The sequence below is a fragment of the Amblyomma maculatum genome, chromosome 6, assembly GCF_055883805.1.
Source record: "Amblyomma maculatum isolate TAMU_Amacu chromosome 6, ASM5588380v1, whole genome shotgun sequence".
In the NCBI taxonomy this organism is placed as follows: domain Eukaryota; kingdom Metazoa; phylum Arthropoda; class Arachnida; order Ixodida; family Ixodidae; genus Amblyomma; species Amblyomma maculatum.
This window is the reverse complement of record NC_139349.1, coordinates 11220140-11238870: the sequence shown is the minus strand read 5'-3', so window position 1 is coordinate 11238870 and position 18731 is coordinate 11220140. Positions and strand designations below refer to the sequence as shown.

Genomic DNA, 18731 nt, shown 5'->3' with positions numbered 1-18731 from the left:
TTATTGGTCCTTGATGTACTGCTTGTAGACGATGTAGCCGCTGTGCGCGGCGTGGATGGAGCCGCACAGGATTGCCACAACCTGCGAGAAGAGATCGGCGAGAGAGATCGGCGAGAGAGAACGGCGGCTGGTTTGGATGGCGACAACAGCATCAAATATTAATAGATAGAGCGAAGGAACGACTATTTCCCTTCGAAATTGAGGTATAATACCATATATTTGATATCCCCCTGTACAAAGTAAAATTTTCCTATAAATCGCTATAACGAACCCCGAATTACTCCCGCTGGTCATTCTGCCCTCAACACATCGACATGTAACAGTGCAAGTATGATCACCAGCCGCGTTTTCATTAGGTGTGGAAAGTGAAAATGCGGCGCACACCTCCAGCTCGCAAGCATAGCGCAAACCCTGCGCTTTTCTTTTCCTATACCTAAGCCAGGTCCCGCATGGAGATATTCTCCGTAACGATTCGTCAGAGTCGACTCAGCACGACAAGACTTTGACGACAGCATACACATGTTCACCGAAGTTCGACCGTGCGTGGCCGACTGACCGATATTTTTCCGTCCTCAGCATCGTTATTCTTTCAAACTGTATACTTGTTTGGTTGGAAAGAACGGACGCGCACTGGCATGGCTGATATGTTCAACTGATGTGTCCATATTCGCTCGCGTCGGCGGCGTTCGCTGCGGGTGTCGAAGTACACCTTGGGGGAATAACGTTGCAAAGAACAAGAAAAAAAAAGTAACTCGAAATTTCAGCCTTGTGTTTTAGACGTCGATGCCGGTACTGGCCGCGGTGAAATGGGGCACGCGGCATTTATGCAAGTCGTGAGCGCCAGCTTGGAATGTATTTCGATCGAGCACTAATTTTGGAGGCACAAGCACGCTTGCCGCAATGGCACACCGGCGATAAACAAAAGACAGCTACGCTGTGATCCGTCGACGCAGTAATATGGCTAAATGCGATGACAAGCGACAGTTGCGGTCGATCTCAGCTACGCATATAACGAATCAATGACTATGACGAAGATATAGCGGCGCCTCTAAGACTTCGTTATAGAGAGTCAGCTACGTTTGGGGGCTGGTTACTGAAATTTCGAGATCATTGTGATATCCCAAATAAGTCGCAAAAGAGAAATGTCGAAACTCGGCAACGCGCCTCTTCTTACGTCCTGTGCCCGCTCTGCTTTGTCATCGTGTTATCATAGAAGTTAATGTAATTGTTACACAGCTTCAATGGCACTTGCTACATGCTGCCGTATATCTTTTAAATGTGAGCTGAGGGAGTAAATCAGCTACACGTTTTCTCATTTTGCATTTCTGGGTTGGAACCTGAACTCCTCTTTTTATATCTGATCTTACATACTGGCGCTTTTTCTTTTATTCTCCCGTCGTGTTTATTACCATTTACATATGGCTTCTCGCAAAAACAAACAAAACCCAACAAATGTAGTGTCTTGTCGGGGAACATTAACGGTTGCAATATTGAAACGAAGGTGCGCCAATGGCTACGTAAAGCAGTAGCTAGGTATTTTTGTTCTAGAAAGATTTTCAATCCTCTGGTTTTTCGATTCCAACGTAGCTTTACTGCTACGCACAACGTTGTTATCGTTTGGTGCTCCTACGGGCGCCGTGTATCATTCTGGGAGCATAAAAAAGCTCCGCCTTCAAGTGTATCACGCAACAACGTCAATAACTCCCGTCTACAGCTCTCATTGTAAATCTTCGTCCACGTACATGCACTTTTTTAATGGCATGTTCTCTAATCCTAAAACTTATGCCTCCATTATTCCTCACATACGTATCAGCATAAAGTGATAAGCAACCATAATGTGTGAAAAATCACTCTACATATATATAAAGTCCTCACGGGCATGCCCGCGTGGCCTAGGAATAATGTGTTTGATTTGCCATCCGAGGGCTTCGATTACTACCTTAAGCAAGTCGAAAACGTCATGTGATCTCGTGACGTCACACAAACAGCCGACCAATCCGAACCCCGCAATATCAACTGCCACCTGCTAAACAAATGCTCGTGATCCTTCGCTACAAAAACGGCAACGTCGACGCAAATTCGCTACATAACGGCGCATTTAACACTGTCACATTATTTTTGGAAAGAGCAAAAAACGTTCACACTAACAGTTCGACTCTGTTGGCATGGGCGCTTGTTTACTATCCCAAACAGCGAGTAGAAACGTCTGCAGTTCATGAAGTGCCGACTGAGTTTCCACTGCTTAGCTCTCCACTCGAGAGCCAGGTTCCAATCTCTTCATCGTAAAAAAAGCAAGCAAAAACTACAATTTTCGTTATTTTTTCGTCTCAAGATGCTCTGACAGCGTACAAGACAGCCGTTCTGGCGTACACAAAACGTTAGCAAGTGAAGAAGCTTACAGGTTCCTCCTTCAGGACAGGTGCTGCTTCATTATGTCGATTTCAAATAGTGTCGCGGCGGATCTGGGGAGGCTAACCACGCCTAACCAGGTACACTCGCCATTTTGTCATAGCATTCTACATATGCGCGTTGGTACCCCGCTATTTCATCATCTCCCTAACCTATACGGTCGCTCTATTCTCTACTTATAATGCTGACTGGCGCTGAGTCTGCTTGTAACTCAAAGGTGGGGCCTTTAGCGTGCCAGTATTTTTACCTCGCTGCCACATAGGACAACATTGAAGACGTATCGAAACTTTGCAAATATTTGCCTTGGAGCACGATAACGTCATACACTGCCGCATTTTGTTGCGCTTGTACGAGCTCTGGTGTCTGTCAATAAGCCGCGCTGAATGACTCTTAACATTCAGCGGTTATAATATTGATTCGACACTGAACAGTATCCTGTCATTGCGTAGTGCAAACATTTCCACCCTGTGTTATGCTGATGTGCCATAACCCCCCCTCCCCCGTTCCCCGGATAAACTCGGGCACGAGTGTGCGTCCCTCTGTCGCACTCACCGCTTGCATGGTGCCGCCCCCCTGCTTGTCGGCGATGATCTTCACGCCACATATGATGAGCGCCAGCATGGCCGTGAACTGGAACATGTGGTACTGCGAAGAAGGGGAACAAGCCACCCTGCTTTAAGCACGAGCCAAAGCGCGGCCACACATCCGTAATATAACGCTTCGCTCTGAGGCACAACACGCTTGAATTTTGATTAGGCCGTTCATATATGACACCGCCAAATAAAGAATAAATGGTATCGAAGTTCAGGTCTGGTACAAATGGCCATTTTTATAAGTTTGGTGTAACTGTGCGTTACACCCATAAAGTGAGCACCCGCAACCCGTATAGCCAATCATGCCGTCGTACATCTTTCCAGTCTGCCTCAATGAACGTAAGCTTGCAAACGTGCTCACCTCATGCTGCGCAACCGCCTAACTTTCGTGTCACATTTTCTTTGACGTAACATTGGTAGCAGAGGTGCAACATAAGCTGCGTTGGGTAGTGAAAGTTTAAAATATTTGTCGGATAAAAGTTCAGCAAGACATTCCAGCGGCCCTTTAATAATTTACTTCGTTGCACTGAGTTACGTAATAATTACTTTTCAGTAATTATCTGAAAGAGCAGTAGAGCCACAGAAAAAGTCATCATGGACTCATTAGAAGGCTCACGTAGAAGATGAAGGGCAGCACGTTGGCCGTGTTGAGCGAGAGCACGGAGGCGGCCACGAAGAGCAGCCCGTTGACGCCGTAGCCCATAGACATGCTCAGCAGGCATCTCTGCGCGTCCGTCTCCAGGGTGCCCATGTACAAGAACAGGAACAGCAGCATGTCCCCGGCCTGCCAAAAAAAGAAAAACAAATGTTGCCGACTTCAGTAAAGAAGGATTTTACCTGCTTATGGACTCGGCTTGCCAGGCCAAATTACCACTCTGACAAATGGTATAGATCAGGAAGCAATGTTAACATAAGCTGTCTTCTAGCTTTGCAGGTCAGTGCCTGTCTAGCTGCTCAAGGAAAAGTTACGTGATGGCTTATCTAAACGCTGCACTACGCATAGATAAAAGGGACACCGGATACAGCTCCACAGATTGATTGCTATCAATAAAAGTTCATTATTTTGCTCTCTGTGCAAACAAAAAAAAGCAGCATCCCAGGTTGATTAACTGAATGTCCTTTATTGAATGGGAAGGCTCATTGCCATGGATGGGGGTAAATGGGATTAGACAGAATCTTCATTGTTTAGGTCATCACTCAAATTATATTGCTCTAACCAGGCCACTAAGAGAGCCATACTTGGCAAATATCATATGTGTGTTAGCATCAGTTTCTAGAAGGGAACGGTAGTTCAGGCGGTAGGGTTTGATCTCGGAGCGTCCAGTAGAAAAAGCAGGGCAATCCCACAGTAGGTGAGATATGCCGCCGCGCGTTAAAGTCGTACAGTGGGGGCACGTAATCATTTCCTCTGTATACTGACGACAGCGGGTCATAATACGTGGCGTGTAAGCCGCATGGGCGATGAGCTTACTCGACCTTGGGCGGGCAACACACCCCTTCTCTTGCCCTTATATGCACTATACTCGGACCAGTCTTCATAGCCTCAGTCAGCATCGCATGCAGGAGGTCACACCAGAACCACCTTTTATGTGAAAACCCCATCTCACCCGAAGTCAAGAAGTCTTTTTTTTTTTTTTAACGCAGGCATCTCAAGAAATTGGCTAGCGATGACGCCATTTGTGTTTTATTTTCTGCTGATTTCTATAAAAGGTGCCTTTTTGGTGAAAGTGATGTCTGAGATCACAATGCGTTACCCCACCGATACACGGCGACTTTTACTTGTCCTCAGTGTCCCCTTAAGACTCTAACTGCCCCTCCCGAGATATCGCCGGAGACCGCACACGCACAACCCCTGCCAATCCCGAGTATACTCGTGTTGCCTTTATAACTCATTCTCTGCAGCTGCCGATACTACTCGAGTAAAACGAATAATGTCAACAGTCGCGCCCTCTGCGAAGAAGCCGCGGAAACGCATTGTAGCAGTGCACTCTCCGGACGATAAGAGTGGCGGAAAAAAATCACAGTGGCTTAGCTGTAGTTAAGCCTAGGAGATTGTGAAAGCAAGGGAGGCGAAGTGTCTCCAATGGAAGACGACACCACTTGTTAGGGTACTGTCGATTCGCGTGCATCCAGGCACCCTACTACCTGTTAGACCACAGCGCACCTAGTGGAAGAAGCACGAAACGCCCGGCGTGGCTACGAGCCACGCTACGCTGAAGAGCCGACTTGGTAGCCCATCTTGATGATGATGATGATGACAACTTTATTTTCCACCAGATTAGGAGGCCCCAATTCCCGCCCCCGGCACGCAGGCCTAAGGGACAATTTATATTTGTTTTAGCCCCTGGGGAGCTAGTACATTCCCAGAATATATGGTCGAGGGTCGCTCTCTCCCCACAGTGCTTGCATTTATCGTTTCTCCTATCTTCCATTTGGACATAATATGTCCAGACCGGGTTTACAAAGTTGCCAGCTTGCAGGCGCCGCCATGCGACTGCCTCCCTATTGTTTAGACTTTTATCCGGTGGTGGCACCAGTCTCCTGCTTAACCTGTAATTTTGAAGAAACTCCGTATAATTTTGCAGACGCTCGACCATGTTCCGGCAATCGGGCGGCTCCACAGTTGCCCGGAAGTAGAGAGCTCGGGCTAACTCGTGGGCCGCTTCGTTGCCAGGAACGGACGTGTGTGCAGGGGTCCAAATAAAACGAATTTTCCTGCTTAGTCGTCTACTGGCCAGAATCCTTGCCGCTTCCTAGCGAGACCCTACCCTTTCCAACATTCCAAATAGCCGTTTTGCTATCGCTGATTATAAAATTGGCTTGTGTTCCGACGCAAGCGAGCGCTATTGCAACTTCTTCAGCCGTTCCGGCGTTGCGGCTTCTAATGGTGGTGACTGATACCGGGGCACCTCGGCAGTCGACCACCGAGGCGACCGCCGCCCCCGTTTTGCCACTTGCCGCATCCACGTACGCAACCGACTTGCTGTCCATCGAATCGAAGCATCTGATTAGTGATTCTGCTCTCTTCTCCTGTGGGATACTTGATTTTTCTCGTAGTCCCCTATCTGTCTGCAGGCCTACCATTTCGAGTATAGTTCTGCCCGTGGTCGTTCGACTTAATCTTTCCAGCTGCGAAACTCTGACAGTTTCCGCTATTTCGTCCCAGCTATTGTGCACTCTTATAGAAAGGAGCTTCTCTGTGGATGTGGTAATTGGTAAGCCCAGGGCCCTCTTTATGCACCGTCGAATGAGAGAGTCTAACCTCTTCTTCTCCTCCGACCTGATATTTAAGAACGGCGTGGCATAGCTCGCGCGACTTATTACGTAAGCTTGGAGGAGTTTAAGCAAGCTTCTTTCCTTCAGGCCTCGTCCTTTCAACGCGAGTCTTCTTCGCCTTGCTTATGACGTCACACCATGGATGGATGAATGGATAGAATATAGGAGCGTCCCCTTTGAAACGGGGTGGTAGCAGTAGCTATCATGCTCATTTTTCTCCCTATATCTTAATTATTGATTTAGATTGGTTAACTAAACCATCATTCTATTTATTAAATTTTTGTTTCTACATTACTAACATTATGTCACTTCTCTGATTTTAAGCCACCAATCTTCCAGTCGTTTTTTGCTAGCTTCCACCGCCGGTTTATTCACCCGGCCATTGGTATCTCTAAACCCCAGAGCTTCAGGAACAGTGATTGCGCCTGCATCAACTTCCGGATGGATACCATTACATTCGAGTATAATATGGTCAATTGTTTCACTGGAGTTACCACATGCAGCACGTGCGTCATCTCCATTGTTAAATTTCTTTTTGTAGCTGCGTGTTCTAAGGCACCCTGATCTAGCTTAAAAAAGTAGAGCACTGCCTCTTGAGTTATCAAGGGAATCTTCCTTCCTGATCTGCATTTTCCACTTTCGGTATAATTCCACACTCTGTTTCTTTTCCATCGAATTTATCCAATTTTTACCTTCTGTGTTTTTCACCTGTTGCGTAATGCTCTTTATTTCTCCGTCCTTGTGACTACCACACTTACTAGTTTGTTTCCTAGTTCTTTTCCTCCACTGTGAGTGAACGCTTTTTAAGTACAGGTATTTAAATACTTTAGCTGCCCACCTGTTAGACTACAGCGCGCCTTGTGGGAGAAGCGCGAAAGGCCCGGCGTGGCTACGAGCCACGCTACGCTGAAGAGCCGACTTGGTAGCCCAGCTCTCGCGCTGGTATGACGTCCGTAGTCACGTGGTGTAAAGCGTAACTACCAGACCACGCTACGCTGAAGGCTCGAAACCTGGTGTAGTATTGCTTTCGCAATAAAAGAAGTGACAAGGGTTGCGTGCCGGGAACGCTCGAGCTGGTACTCGGAAGTATTTAAATCAGCTGCGTTTTGATGGAGGCAAAACGAAGTGGCGTCCGTTTGCTCTGCGACGTCAGTGCACGTTAAAGATCCCCAGGTGGTCGAAATTACTCCGGAGCTCTTCACTACGGCACCCCTCTGTCTTTTCACTTTCACTCCCACCTTCCCCCTTCCCTTACGGCGTGGTTCAGGTGTCCACAGAACAAGTGTGACAGATACTGCGTCTCTCGTTTTCTGGTTTGGTTTGGTTTGTGGGGTTTAACGTCCCAAAGCGACACAGGCTATGAGAGACGCCGTAATTGAGGACTCTTGAAATTTCGACCACCTGGGATTCTTTAACGTGCACTGACATCGCACAGCCCACGGGCGCCTTGCTTTTCGCCTCCATCGAAAAGCGGCCGCCGAAGCTGGGATTCGAGCCCGCATCCTTGGGAACAGTAGTCGAGCGCCGTAAACACTGCGCCACCCCGGCGGGTCTTTCATAAACCAATTAGTATTATTATTATTGATTCGGTCAACATTTGACTGGTTCGGGTCCTCTTTCATGGAAGCGCTCTACAACATTATATCTGCAAATTTAAAACAGTGTAGGCACCAACGCGGTGGATCAGAGGTTAATATGCTCGACTACTGTTCCAGAGAACTCAGGTTTGAACCCGACCGCCGGCGGCTGCGTTATAAGATGAAAGAGAAACGGAGCAAACCTCCTACCATCCTTCCTTCCCTAACCAATAAATTAATTTACAGAGAGCGCCAACCTCAACCATAGCGGTGGACGTGGAACGTCCTGTGTTACCGCCAGCGTCACGTAGAACGTGATCAAGAGCGAGGGCGAAAGCTGTGCTAGAACCCTCTTACGCTACCTATGGCTTCAAGACTGCCAGAACCGAGACCCCCGTGAGCTACAAGCAGATCAATTAAGGGGAAATCAGGGTGCTCGTTATAATACATGAAGGAAAGAAGCCAACAGTCGGCGAGGCCAAGGAAAGCATTGGGGATTGTAAGGAAAGCATGGTTGAGGGTGGCGCTGGTGAACACTCTCAAGGTTCGTATACAGACAACATTAATACCCAAGAAAGTAGCAGGGGGGACAGCGGCCGATGTAGCTCAGTTGGAAGAGCACCGGACGCGATATTCGGAGGTCGTGGGTTCGGTTGCCAGCATCGGCATGTTGTTTTTTCTTCTACTTTGTGTTTAATTATCTTTCCCCTAACCAAACTGCATTACTAATTTACGTGATTATTGAAGTAAAAATTAAAAAAAAAGAAAAAGTACAATCCTCAATGCTTTCCTTGGCCTCGCCGACTGTTGGCTGCTTTCCTTCACACACACACACACACACACACACACACACACACACACACACACACACACACACACACACACACACACACACACACACACACACACACACACACACACACACATACACACACACACACACACACACACACACACACACACACACACACACACACACACATACACACACACACACACACACACACACACACATATATATATATATATATATATATATATATATATATACATACATCAGCGCCGCATTCACAAAAACAATTCATGATGATGAAGCAGATTTTACCGTTTCTGTTACATTGAAGAACCCGTGCCAGGTATCGAAGTATGACTTGACAGCGTCTCCTACCGCTGCAAAGCGAGAAGCAAAAATTAGAAGCAATTCTTCGGCGTTATTTTTTTTTTTTGCGCATATCTGTTTTTACTTTTTACAGAAGACTCACAGGAAGAGGTTATTGAAAGTCAAGTGCTCTCACGCTCATTTGAACTGCGATGCACCGAATGCAGCAAGAGGTAGGATCACGAAGTTCCCAATGCCGGACCACGCTACCGTGAAATTTTGGTGTTCTGTATAAAAGTACGCTCATTGGCAAGAAAGCAGAATCCTCAGCTTGTTATCAAGTCATATTGATAGCGAGAGATCATAATCATTAACATATCTGGCAGCCGATTCGAGAAAGTTGTTGCTCGGCAAAAAAGGAGCCCACATTAATACGATTCATTTCATGGGGTTCAAGAATGATAAAATGGTATCCCTGCTCAGGATTTAAAAACAAAAAAGCTCTTGTATTCATCACCATCATCATCATCAGCTGCAGCCGTACTACTAATACTCTGCACATGTAGTGCAGAGAAAGGATAAGCGATGTTCGCTAAGGCAAATTGGATTCCAAGAGAAGGAAAGCGTAGCAAGGGACGCCAGAAAGTTAGGTGGGCGGATGAGGTTAAGAAATTCGCATGGGTCAAATGAATGCCGCTCGCATAGAGCGAGGTCAGTTGGAGTAATATGGGAGAGTCATTCTCCCTGCACTTGGTATAGTCCGGCTAGTGACGATGATGACGTCTTTATAGGTCAGTGGACAAATCATCAGCTACATTCATTATCTAGTCCATATTAGTAATGGTACTGCCCGCTTTGTGCCTTAGCGCATACATCTCTTTTTCCCTGTGCGAAGTTTCCCCTTCACTGCTTTTAGGCTACCGCCGTTCTTTGCAGTAGGCTCGATGTTTTCTTATGACGCTTTACACTAACTGATTAGCTTTGATAGCTCTGCCAGTTCTGTATGCTGTCTGTTGGGTTGAAGGCTTTTAAGTTTTGGCGCTTCTTAATCAGATATTTCGTCTGCTTAGATAGTTTACCGGCATTCCGGCATTAGTATGAACTATTGAGCATAAAATTTTGAGCCAATGCTTACCTTCAAAAAATTAATATGTGAAGTATTATCAACTAATATTCTATGCAATAAATTGAGTACAAGACTGAGATAAACCTTGAAGAAGAAAGTGAGAGCTTGTTTTGCTTTTTGCCAGTGTGTACGAAATTTTCACATCTATCCCAAAGTTAAATTGATATTTTAAGCAAATTTAATTCTAAAATCTGTGCCGGAAGGTTGTAAACACTACATCCTAAACATATTTTCGTTGACTACCCAACACTATCCCCGCAAACATCTGCACAACAGACCTAATTTGCTGGGTCAGAGAGCTCGAATCTGCGAAAAACAGCGCTGTACAAAAACTTGAGCATATTATTTATTTATTTATTTATTTATTTATTTATTTATTTATTTATTTATTTATTTATTTATTTATTTATTTATTTATTTATTTATTTATTTATTTATTTATTTATTTATTTATTTATTTATTTATTTATTTATTTATTTATTTATTTATTTATTTATTTATTTATTTATTCAGATACTCTAAAGGCCCGCTGGGGGCAGTACATAGGGGGCGGGGGGCATAAGCCATTATACAATTCTTTATTAGACAAACAATCAATCAAACAAAAAACAAACAAACAAAGCAATGCTGATTGTGAAGTAGCACTCATTAACAACACATCCAGAGATAGCACTATATCCTTGAAAGCACTGGTGCGTCATAAGGACAGTCCGGGCTTTTCAATTCAACGCAACACACAGGCTTCGATTAAAGATAATTTCCATGTCGTTCTAGCATGCTTTATTTATCCTTCATTTATTATTTAGCGTAACTCAGATAATGAGTCAATAGTAGAAGGGAGACATAAAACATACACAGTCTATTTAACCTCCCTCGTCAACCCCAAAGGTGTCATTCTTATACTGATGTTATTTAGCTGAATATTTATATTTTAATTCATATGTTCCATATAAACAGTTAGGGGCTATTTCAATAGGGTGTTGGTGTCCGAATTAAAAACATTCAGGGCTCTTTAACTCGTAACGAGGTCTCTGGGCTGCTTTCACATGCGGCTGCTGCGTCAGGGATATAACCCACGACATTCGGATCTGCAGCCCTGCGTGAGATATCAAAAACTAAAGCAAGAAAATAATTTCTCTACACCTGGCAGGCGTGCTCTCAAAAGAAAATGTTGGCTGACAATAACCGCTGATAAGCGCATAGCTTGGCTGCGATGACGTTACCGAGTCGGGGCAACTTCTAATCGTATTCGCTTCTTGTTGCGTGTACAGCGCCTTTTTGTTTAAATTTAATGCCTGCCATGCCAATTCAAGCCTACCATTCCATGTGACTTACCAACCTCCACGTGCCAGAAGTATGCTCCTGACTTTCCACTCACAGCGCGAACTGCAAAACCTTCGTCAGGTATTTAGCTTAACGAAAAGAGAGCCTTAACTCTTGCGAGTTAATATTACGCATCAGCCGGCTCAAACTGAGCGTGACTTCTCTGTCTCGCCACTGCCCTCCGCACTCTCCAGCTGCATCCCCCTCTTATGCCTTACATTATTGCCGCCGTTCTGCAGGGGTGCATTAATTCTTGCGCTGTCGCCATAGCCTTCTGCTATCTCAGTATTCTCCATTCGGTTTCTTGTCGTAGCACCACTTCAGCCCTCGTAATATCCTCCTCCTCTCAGGGTATCCATCATCCGCGTTCTTCCTGGGGCAGCACAATTCCGGCTTCGCATTCCTTCGCTCTCAACACACAGCCCAGACCACTAAGCCACCCGTCGCCTCTCAGCCCCTCTCCCTCTTCCCGAAATTCTGTGACAGGATTTCGGTCTCCCCACTACACCACCTGCTAGCCATAACAGCCTTTGACGTTTCGCTGTATTACTACCTGCACCGGCTGACAGATGGCTGGTACGACGACGGCACGCAATCTGCAGGATGGGTGTCTGTAAACTCAGCTCTCTCAAACTCCCAATTAAGCCAAGTTTTTTGCTCCACTATCCTCGACTTCACAATTCGAATAGTGTAGAACACTTGGCAAAATCCGCTTTCCAAAGGACATTGTTCGGCTCCAAGTATAACTAGAGATTACTCTCGGTCAAATGGCCCTCTCGGCGAGGCACTGTTCAGAAACGAGACCCTTTAACGTAACCCATGACGACAGGCAGCATTCTAAAAGTGTAGCTAATCACGAGTAAAAGGCGACAAGAGAGCAATACACGTCAAGGCTGTTCAGCAGAACTGAAATTCAAGGCTGAAAAAGGTCTCGAATTAGTTTTCTCCAGAATAAAAAAAAAATAATAATAATACCAGGGAGTGTTGTTCAATGCCCTTGCAATGCGGTATTTTTAGGAATAAAACAATGTGCTCATAAGAGCCTATTCCCATTAACTCTGCGTCCATCAAGCTGTCTTTTGCTGAGTCCTACAAAGATACACACACGGAGAAATGAGAATAAATTTGAGCAGTAGTTAGATGTAGTGCAATGGGAAAAAATTGTTAATCAAGCGTCCCAGCGCGCCATCACAGTGGCTGTAAAGCCTAGAAAGAAGGGATGGGGTTCGAGTGTCCGGCTGCATGGAGGTCTGTTTTTAAGACAGCATGAATGACCGAAAAACGAGAAGCAGAGCACTTACACGACATTGCGATGAGAGAGTGGTGAAGGCGAGGAAATGAAACGGCGGTTCTAGCTACAAACTGGCCGTTACGCAAGGCGTGCCAGAATAGTTGACGCGTGCAGCGTCTTCTTCACCGAACACTCAGCGTGGCAGGCGGCGCTCGCAAAGCAAGCAGTGAAAAATGTCAACTCGCGTTCGGACATTGCTAATGCACGGTACACTAAGAAATAACTGGCTTGCTTGGAAGCCAATGGCGGTAGTCGATAGCGCTCACCATGCGAGCACACGAAATATTAGGCACAGTGACGAAGCAGACATCGAACGTAATCATCATCGTGTATGCGCGATTTCGTATTTTCGGGAAAACCAATGTGGGCAGTCGGTTTGCCTTTAAGATTGAAAACTTAGAGCTAAGCTTATGAACAGGCATATTTGTTGCTTTTGTATACTCTAATGGGCCCGGTGTCATGGAATCAATCACATATTTATGGACATGAAATTAAACAAAAGAGAGCCACTGTATGACGCGATATTCATGAAGGCTAATAAGCTACAAGTTACCCAAATTATAAACCTCTTCGCTACTGCATCCCTAAAGACGAAAATTCAGCCTTGGGACATGAGACATGCCTGTTGCGCAATGCTTCGTTCTGTCCTCCGGCCGAGGCCTACGTCACCGGGAAGGAGCGACCGATGTCACAAGGCCAAAAGAAATGGTAAGGAAAAGAAATGTTACAGAATCCGGACAACGCTTATTTTTCATTATAACGAACTAAGTAAAGACAAACGACACTATGGCCATAAATGTGACGACGGTAGCAAAACGAACTGATTGCGTACAGCCGCATTGATGTCAGGTTGTGCCTGCTATAACAGCGATGACCGATGGAGGTGCACAGGAGATACGCGGAGCTCACTTTTATACTTATGAACCCTGTCTGGTCCTGATTTTACCTCTTAAATCACGCGATTACTTCAGTATTCCATAAGCAATAACTATAACCATAGTTTGCCTAGGTGTTCGAATCCCAGTGCCGGGCGATCCTCCACCCGGTAAGGAAACAATCCGCGAATCGATGGAATCAGTCGTTGTTGTTGTTGTCCCTTAAAGGTGGCACATACCCACACCAGGGGATCAACCAAGAATTGGGGTGCAGAGACTTTGTTAGATGTATAATTACATCTCGAAAATAAATTATTCTTAGGGAATAGAGAAGGAAGCGAAGAGATGAAACACTGAAATTAATTCTCAACCGGATAGAGAAAGAACCGCGGGTTAATGGAATCATATAACCAGGTCTGGTGTACGGCCTGATCTGATCCCAGTCGTTGTTGTTGTTGTCTTCTTCTTCCTTGATATTTGGCACATACCCACGAAGAGGGATTGGCCAGGGTTCAGTGTGGACTGCCAAATGTCCTACACAAACTGAATTAGTGCATTAAAGTAATTGACAACTAAACAAAAACATAAGATTTAAGATCACAAAAGTTATTGAATGAAAAACATGAAGCAAAAATTTGGAGTTTTGTAAATTTGGAATGCAATTAGCAAGGGAATCTGTCCGTAGCTGTGATGTAGTTATGTAAGTACTGACAAATTCGAGGCAACGCAAATCCTTTCGCACTCGCACCGAAGGAGAGTAGAAGCGAGATCGACAACGTAAATCCCAAGCGTGCAAATGGAGTTTCTAAATGCACCCTCCTCTGATGTGAAAACCTTCGGCAAGCGAGAAGGAAGTGATCAATATTTTCAATTTCACCGCAAGCCTCACAGCTCTTTGATGACACTGAGATCAAGGTTAGATCTGCTCTTCTTTCTTCTCTTCTTCTGTACCTCTCCGAGGTTTCCGTCGATTTGGCGGGCGACTTGTAGTTGGCACACAGAGATACGAAGGACGACGAACTTGGAGCAAAGAGGAAATAACTTTATAAAGAATAACAGAAAATACGAAAGGTATACACGAAATATAGATAGCTACTACACTTCTATAAAAGACATTTGCTCAATCTGCTGGCTGGTTGGCAAATTAACTGACACTCGAGCTCATAGCTCTTTCGTCACGACTTCCTTCTAAATACGCGGCCTTCTAGAATCCGCTGATGGAGTCTCGCCTAGAACCAGCAGTCGAAGAGCGCTGCGCTCTCAGATAAACGTGAATGATTTTTTTCTGGATGGGGAATGGGCGCTAAGAGAAAACATGAAAACCGGAGCACTGGCAAAGCTAGAATATTCCGGAAGCCGTGGTCCGAACACGCGGCCCCCTCAAGGACAAGATGAGAGGAGGACCCGGTGGATTTGTACGTTGGTGGCTGTACTTTCTCCCCCTTCCCAGAAAAATCCTCCCGGTTTCCACTGTAAAGAGGTGCGGAGCTCGAGCGCGCGTAATTGGCCACGCTTCATTTTGGAAACCTCTCGGCCTTTACGTTTGCTCCGCTTTCTCGTGCCTAAACGTGAAATGACCACCGCGGCCTTACAGTGACTGTCGCCGGAAATGCACTCATCCAGGGCAGGATTTGGCTATCCTGGTAATTCGCCACAATCTTCTACGTCAATTAACCACTGGCCCTCCGTCCCTAGCGGATGCGCAGCAGATTTCCATAGCGGCGGTTAGACCTCAGCGGAGGGTGGTAAGAATATCTGGCTTCGGACAGGCCGCCATTGGAAACTGAACCTGACGCCGTTTAAAGTCAGAACATTATCTAGTGAGGCAGCGCAGTTCGATCAACTAGCGGGCATTAAATGGGTTATCATAGGGCTTAGTGAGATTAAGAGAGCGAATGAAGTATACACTGCAATAAAGAGCGGACACGCAATGTGCTATCATGGTTTAGCTGAGAGAGAAAGTTTCCTGGTTAATACGCATATCGCTCGTGAAATAGGCGAGTTCTATACCAATAACGAGAGCGGCAGATGTTGTAATTAGCGTTAATAATAGGTATAAATTGAATGCTGCGCAGGGGTAGACACCTACGTCTAGTTATGATTAACAGATAGCCGAAAGCTTCTACGAATACGTACGTAGAGTCAGCAATAGGGAAAGTAAAGACACCGTATATTGCTGATGGGCGACTTCAATGCCAATAGATAGATAGATGGATTTATTGAAAGGAAAAGGCAGAGAGGTTGGCCCGAATAATTCAAATCTGGCCTGCTACTCTGCACTGGAGAAGGGGAAGGAGACTTCAATGCCAAGGTGGGCAAGGTGACTATGGGCTCTAAAAATAATAGGGGAGTTAATAGCAAAGTTCGCAGACAAATAATTTACGAATCTTGAATACCTTCTTCAGCAAACGGAAGAACAGGAAAACGACATGAAAAAGTAAAGTCCAAATGGGGCATACATTCCATATTGTGTTCTTAGCTTAGCATTGCACAGGACGTGGAGCACGTAGGAAAGGTGCAATGCAGTGGCCTAGATTGTGCATTTGACGATTGAACAGAAGAAACTAAGAAGAAAGAAGCTTATAAACAAATTGGCAGAAGAAAGGAAAATAAAGAAATTCAGAATCTCGCTGAAGAATAGATATTCGGCTTTAACACACGACGACGACCTTAGTGTAGTAGCTATGAACGATAATTTTAGAGATATCATTACTGAGTGCGCAGTATAAATAGGTGTTAGGGTAGTCAGACAGGTCGCCGCTGAAGACGATATCGTTAAGAAACGGAAAAGAATGAAAGCTTCAAACCCCATGACAGAATGTAAGTGACCGAGCTAGCAAAGCTAATCAGTAGTGCAAAAGTATCTGACACACAAATTTTATATGAAGAAAACTGAGCCTGCTATAAAAAACGACCGTAGTCTAAAAGCGGTCGAGAGAAAATTAGACATAGAAAAAAATCAACGTGCGCGCTAAGAGACAAAGTGGACAATATAATTATCAATATAACAAGATAGTCAAAGTGGTCACAGGCTTTAATAATAAACTATACAGTAGCCGCAGCAACCTGCAAGATAATGAGCGTGCCAGTAATGCAGAAGAATCAGACGTTCCGCCGATAACGAAGAACTAAGATTATAAGCAATGAAAAGGGGTAAAGTAGCTGAGGAGGATCAGGCAACTGCAGATATGTTGAAGGATGGTGGAGAGGTCGTGCTAGAAAAGCAAGCCACCCTGTATACGTAAATACCGCCTGTCCTCGAGAGTACCGAATTCTAGGAAGTACGCCAACGTTATCTTATTCCATAAGCAAGGGGATGTCAAAGACGTAAAAACTCACTGGCAGATCAGCTTATTATCCGTTACGTACAAGAGATTTACAAAGACAATCGCTAATAAAATAAGAACAATTTTATACTTCTATCAACCAGTCTATACCAAACAACCAGGTAGCTTTACGTGAAGGGTACTTGACAATAAATCATATCAAAGCTATCAACCACAGGTAGTAGAAAAATGTTCAGAATATAACAAATCCCTTTAATGTTTTCATAGGTTACGAGAAAGCATCTGGCAGAGTCGAAACCTCAGCAGTCATCTTCAAACATGGAAAAATCAGGGTATATACGATATGAGCCATACCCGAATGTACTGTAAGGTATTTACAGTGGTTGCGTGGCCACCGTAGTTCTTCATAACGAAAGTAATAAAATCAACATAAGAGATTATGTTAAGCAAAGAAACACGGAGATCCGCGATTCAATGGTGAGATGCGATTCGCTGACGACAGAGAATTCAGGGGACGGCTTGCTAAAGAAACTTAATTATCTAGACATGGAAAGAGAGATGGCGGGCCTAAAAATTGATATCGAGAAGAATAAAATTATGTTCAAAAGCATCGCAAGCGAACAGCATTTTATGATACGTAGCGAGGCGCTCGCAGTGGTAAGGGTAATTTACGTACGGCAGGTAGTGGCTGCAGATCCGAAGCACGAAAGAGAAATAAATAGAATAATAAGATTGGGTTGGAGCGCATTTGGCAACTAGTCTCAGATCATGAATGGCAAGCTACTGGTATCCTCTCAAGGGGAAAGTACGTAACAGCTGTACCTTACAGGTACACACTGATGCCTGGAGCAGAAACATGAAGACTGACGAAAACAGTTGAAACTTTAATTGAGGACAACGCAGGGAGCTATGACAGGTGTAACTATAAATAAATTAAATTGGTTCACAGGAAAGGAAATGCGCGGTATCTGTCACACTTGTCTCCGTGGACACCTCAACCGCGCCGTAAGGGAAGGGAGAAAGGTGGGAGATGAAGTGGAAAGAGAGAAAGAGGAGCCATAGTGGAGGGCTACGGAGTAATTTCGACCACCTGGGGATCTTTAACGTGCGCTGACATCGCACAGCACACGGACGGCTCTTCGTTTCGCCTCCATCGAAACGCAGCCGCCGCGGTCGGGTTCGAACCCGACCTCGGCGGCTGCGTTTCAATGGAGGCGAAACGAAGAGGCGTCCGTGTGTTGTGCGATGTCAGCGCACGTTAAAGATCCCCAGGTGGTCGAAATTACTCCGTAGCCCTCCACTATGGCTCCTCTTTCTCTCTTTCCACTTTCCTTCCACCTTCCTTCCTTGCCTTACGGCGCAGTTGAGGTGTCTACAGAAAACAGGCAAGACAGTTACCGCGCCTTTCCCTTCCTATAAATCAATCAATCAATCAATCAACCGGGTACTCCGGCACAGTAGTCGGGCGTCTTACCACTGCACCACCCCGGCGGGGCACGTGCAGGGTGAGTCTTGAAGAGAGAGAGAGCGAGAGAGACATACATTTTAATTAATATAGGAGATAGAGAGTGATTGAGGGAACTCGTGTTAATGACACCCTAGACGAAAGAACCGCTTATCAGCATTGACAGTGCATGTAATACGAGAGCAAGATAACCGATGGTAGCTCAGGGTGGCTGACTAGATTCCAAGAGAAGACAAGCTAGCAGTGGGCGGCAGAAAGTTAGGTGGGTGGATCAGACTAGAAAGTTTGCGAAGATTATGTAGATATACGGCTGGCATAGGATTAATTGAAGGCACAAGGGAGAGGTATTCGCCATGTATTGGGTGCAGACAGGCTGTTGATGGGGATGCTGATGAATTCTGCGATGGGC

The 18731-nt window shown here is 45.4% G+C and overlaps 2 protein-coding genes across 2 annotated transcripts in view; one reads left to right on the top strand and one right to left on the bottom strand.

Annotated features, from left to right (window-relative positions):
• Positions 1-12712, bottom strand: LOC146185066 (uncharacterized). The gene is made up of 5 exons (XM_084605869.1): positions 12706-12712; positions 8961-9025; positions 3619-3786; positions 2962-3054; positions 1-81 (listed from the first exon to the last, which is right to left on the bottom strand). Exons 1-5 carry the CDS (start codon positions 12710-12712, stop codon positions 1-3), a joined length of 414 nt encoding a protein of 137 aa, XP_084461995.1.
• A 3668-nt stretch (positions 12713-16380) lies between these two features.
• Positions 16381-18731, top strand: part of LOC146185065 (disintegrin and metalloproteinase domain-containing protein 10-like) — a 33215-nt gene continuing 30864 nt past the window's right edge. The window contains exon 1 of the mRNA XM_084605868.1: positions 16381-16390. Coding sequence (XP_084461994.1) covers positions 16381-16390 — 10 coding nt within the window. The remainder of the gene's footprint in view (positions 16391-18731) is intronic.

Excerpts from the sequence above, each read along its gene's own strand:
- LOC146185066 (XM_084605869.1), bottom strand. Across the intron at positions 3,055-3,618 it reads TGCTGCCCTTCATCTTCTAC|TACCACATGTTCCAGTTCAC; the intron begins GTGAGCCTTCTA and ends CCTTCTTCGCAG. Across the intron at positions 82-2,961 it reads GGGGCGGCACCATGCAAGCG|GTTGTGGCAATCCTGTGCGG; the intron begins GTGAGTGCGACA and ends CTCTTCTCGCAG.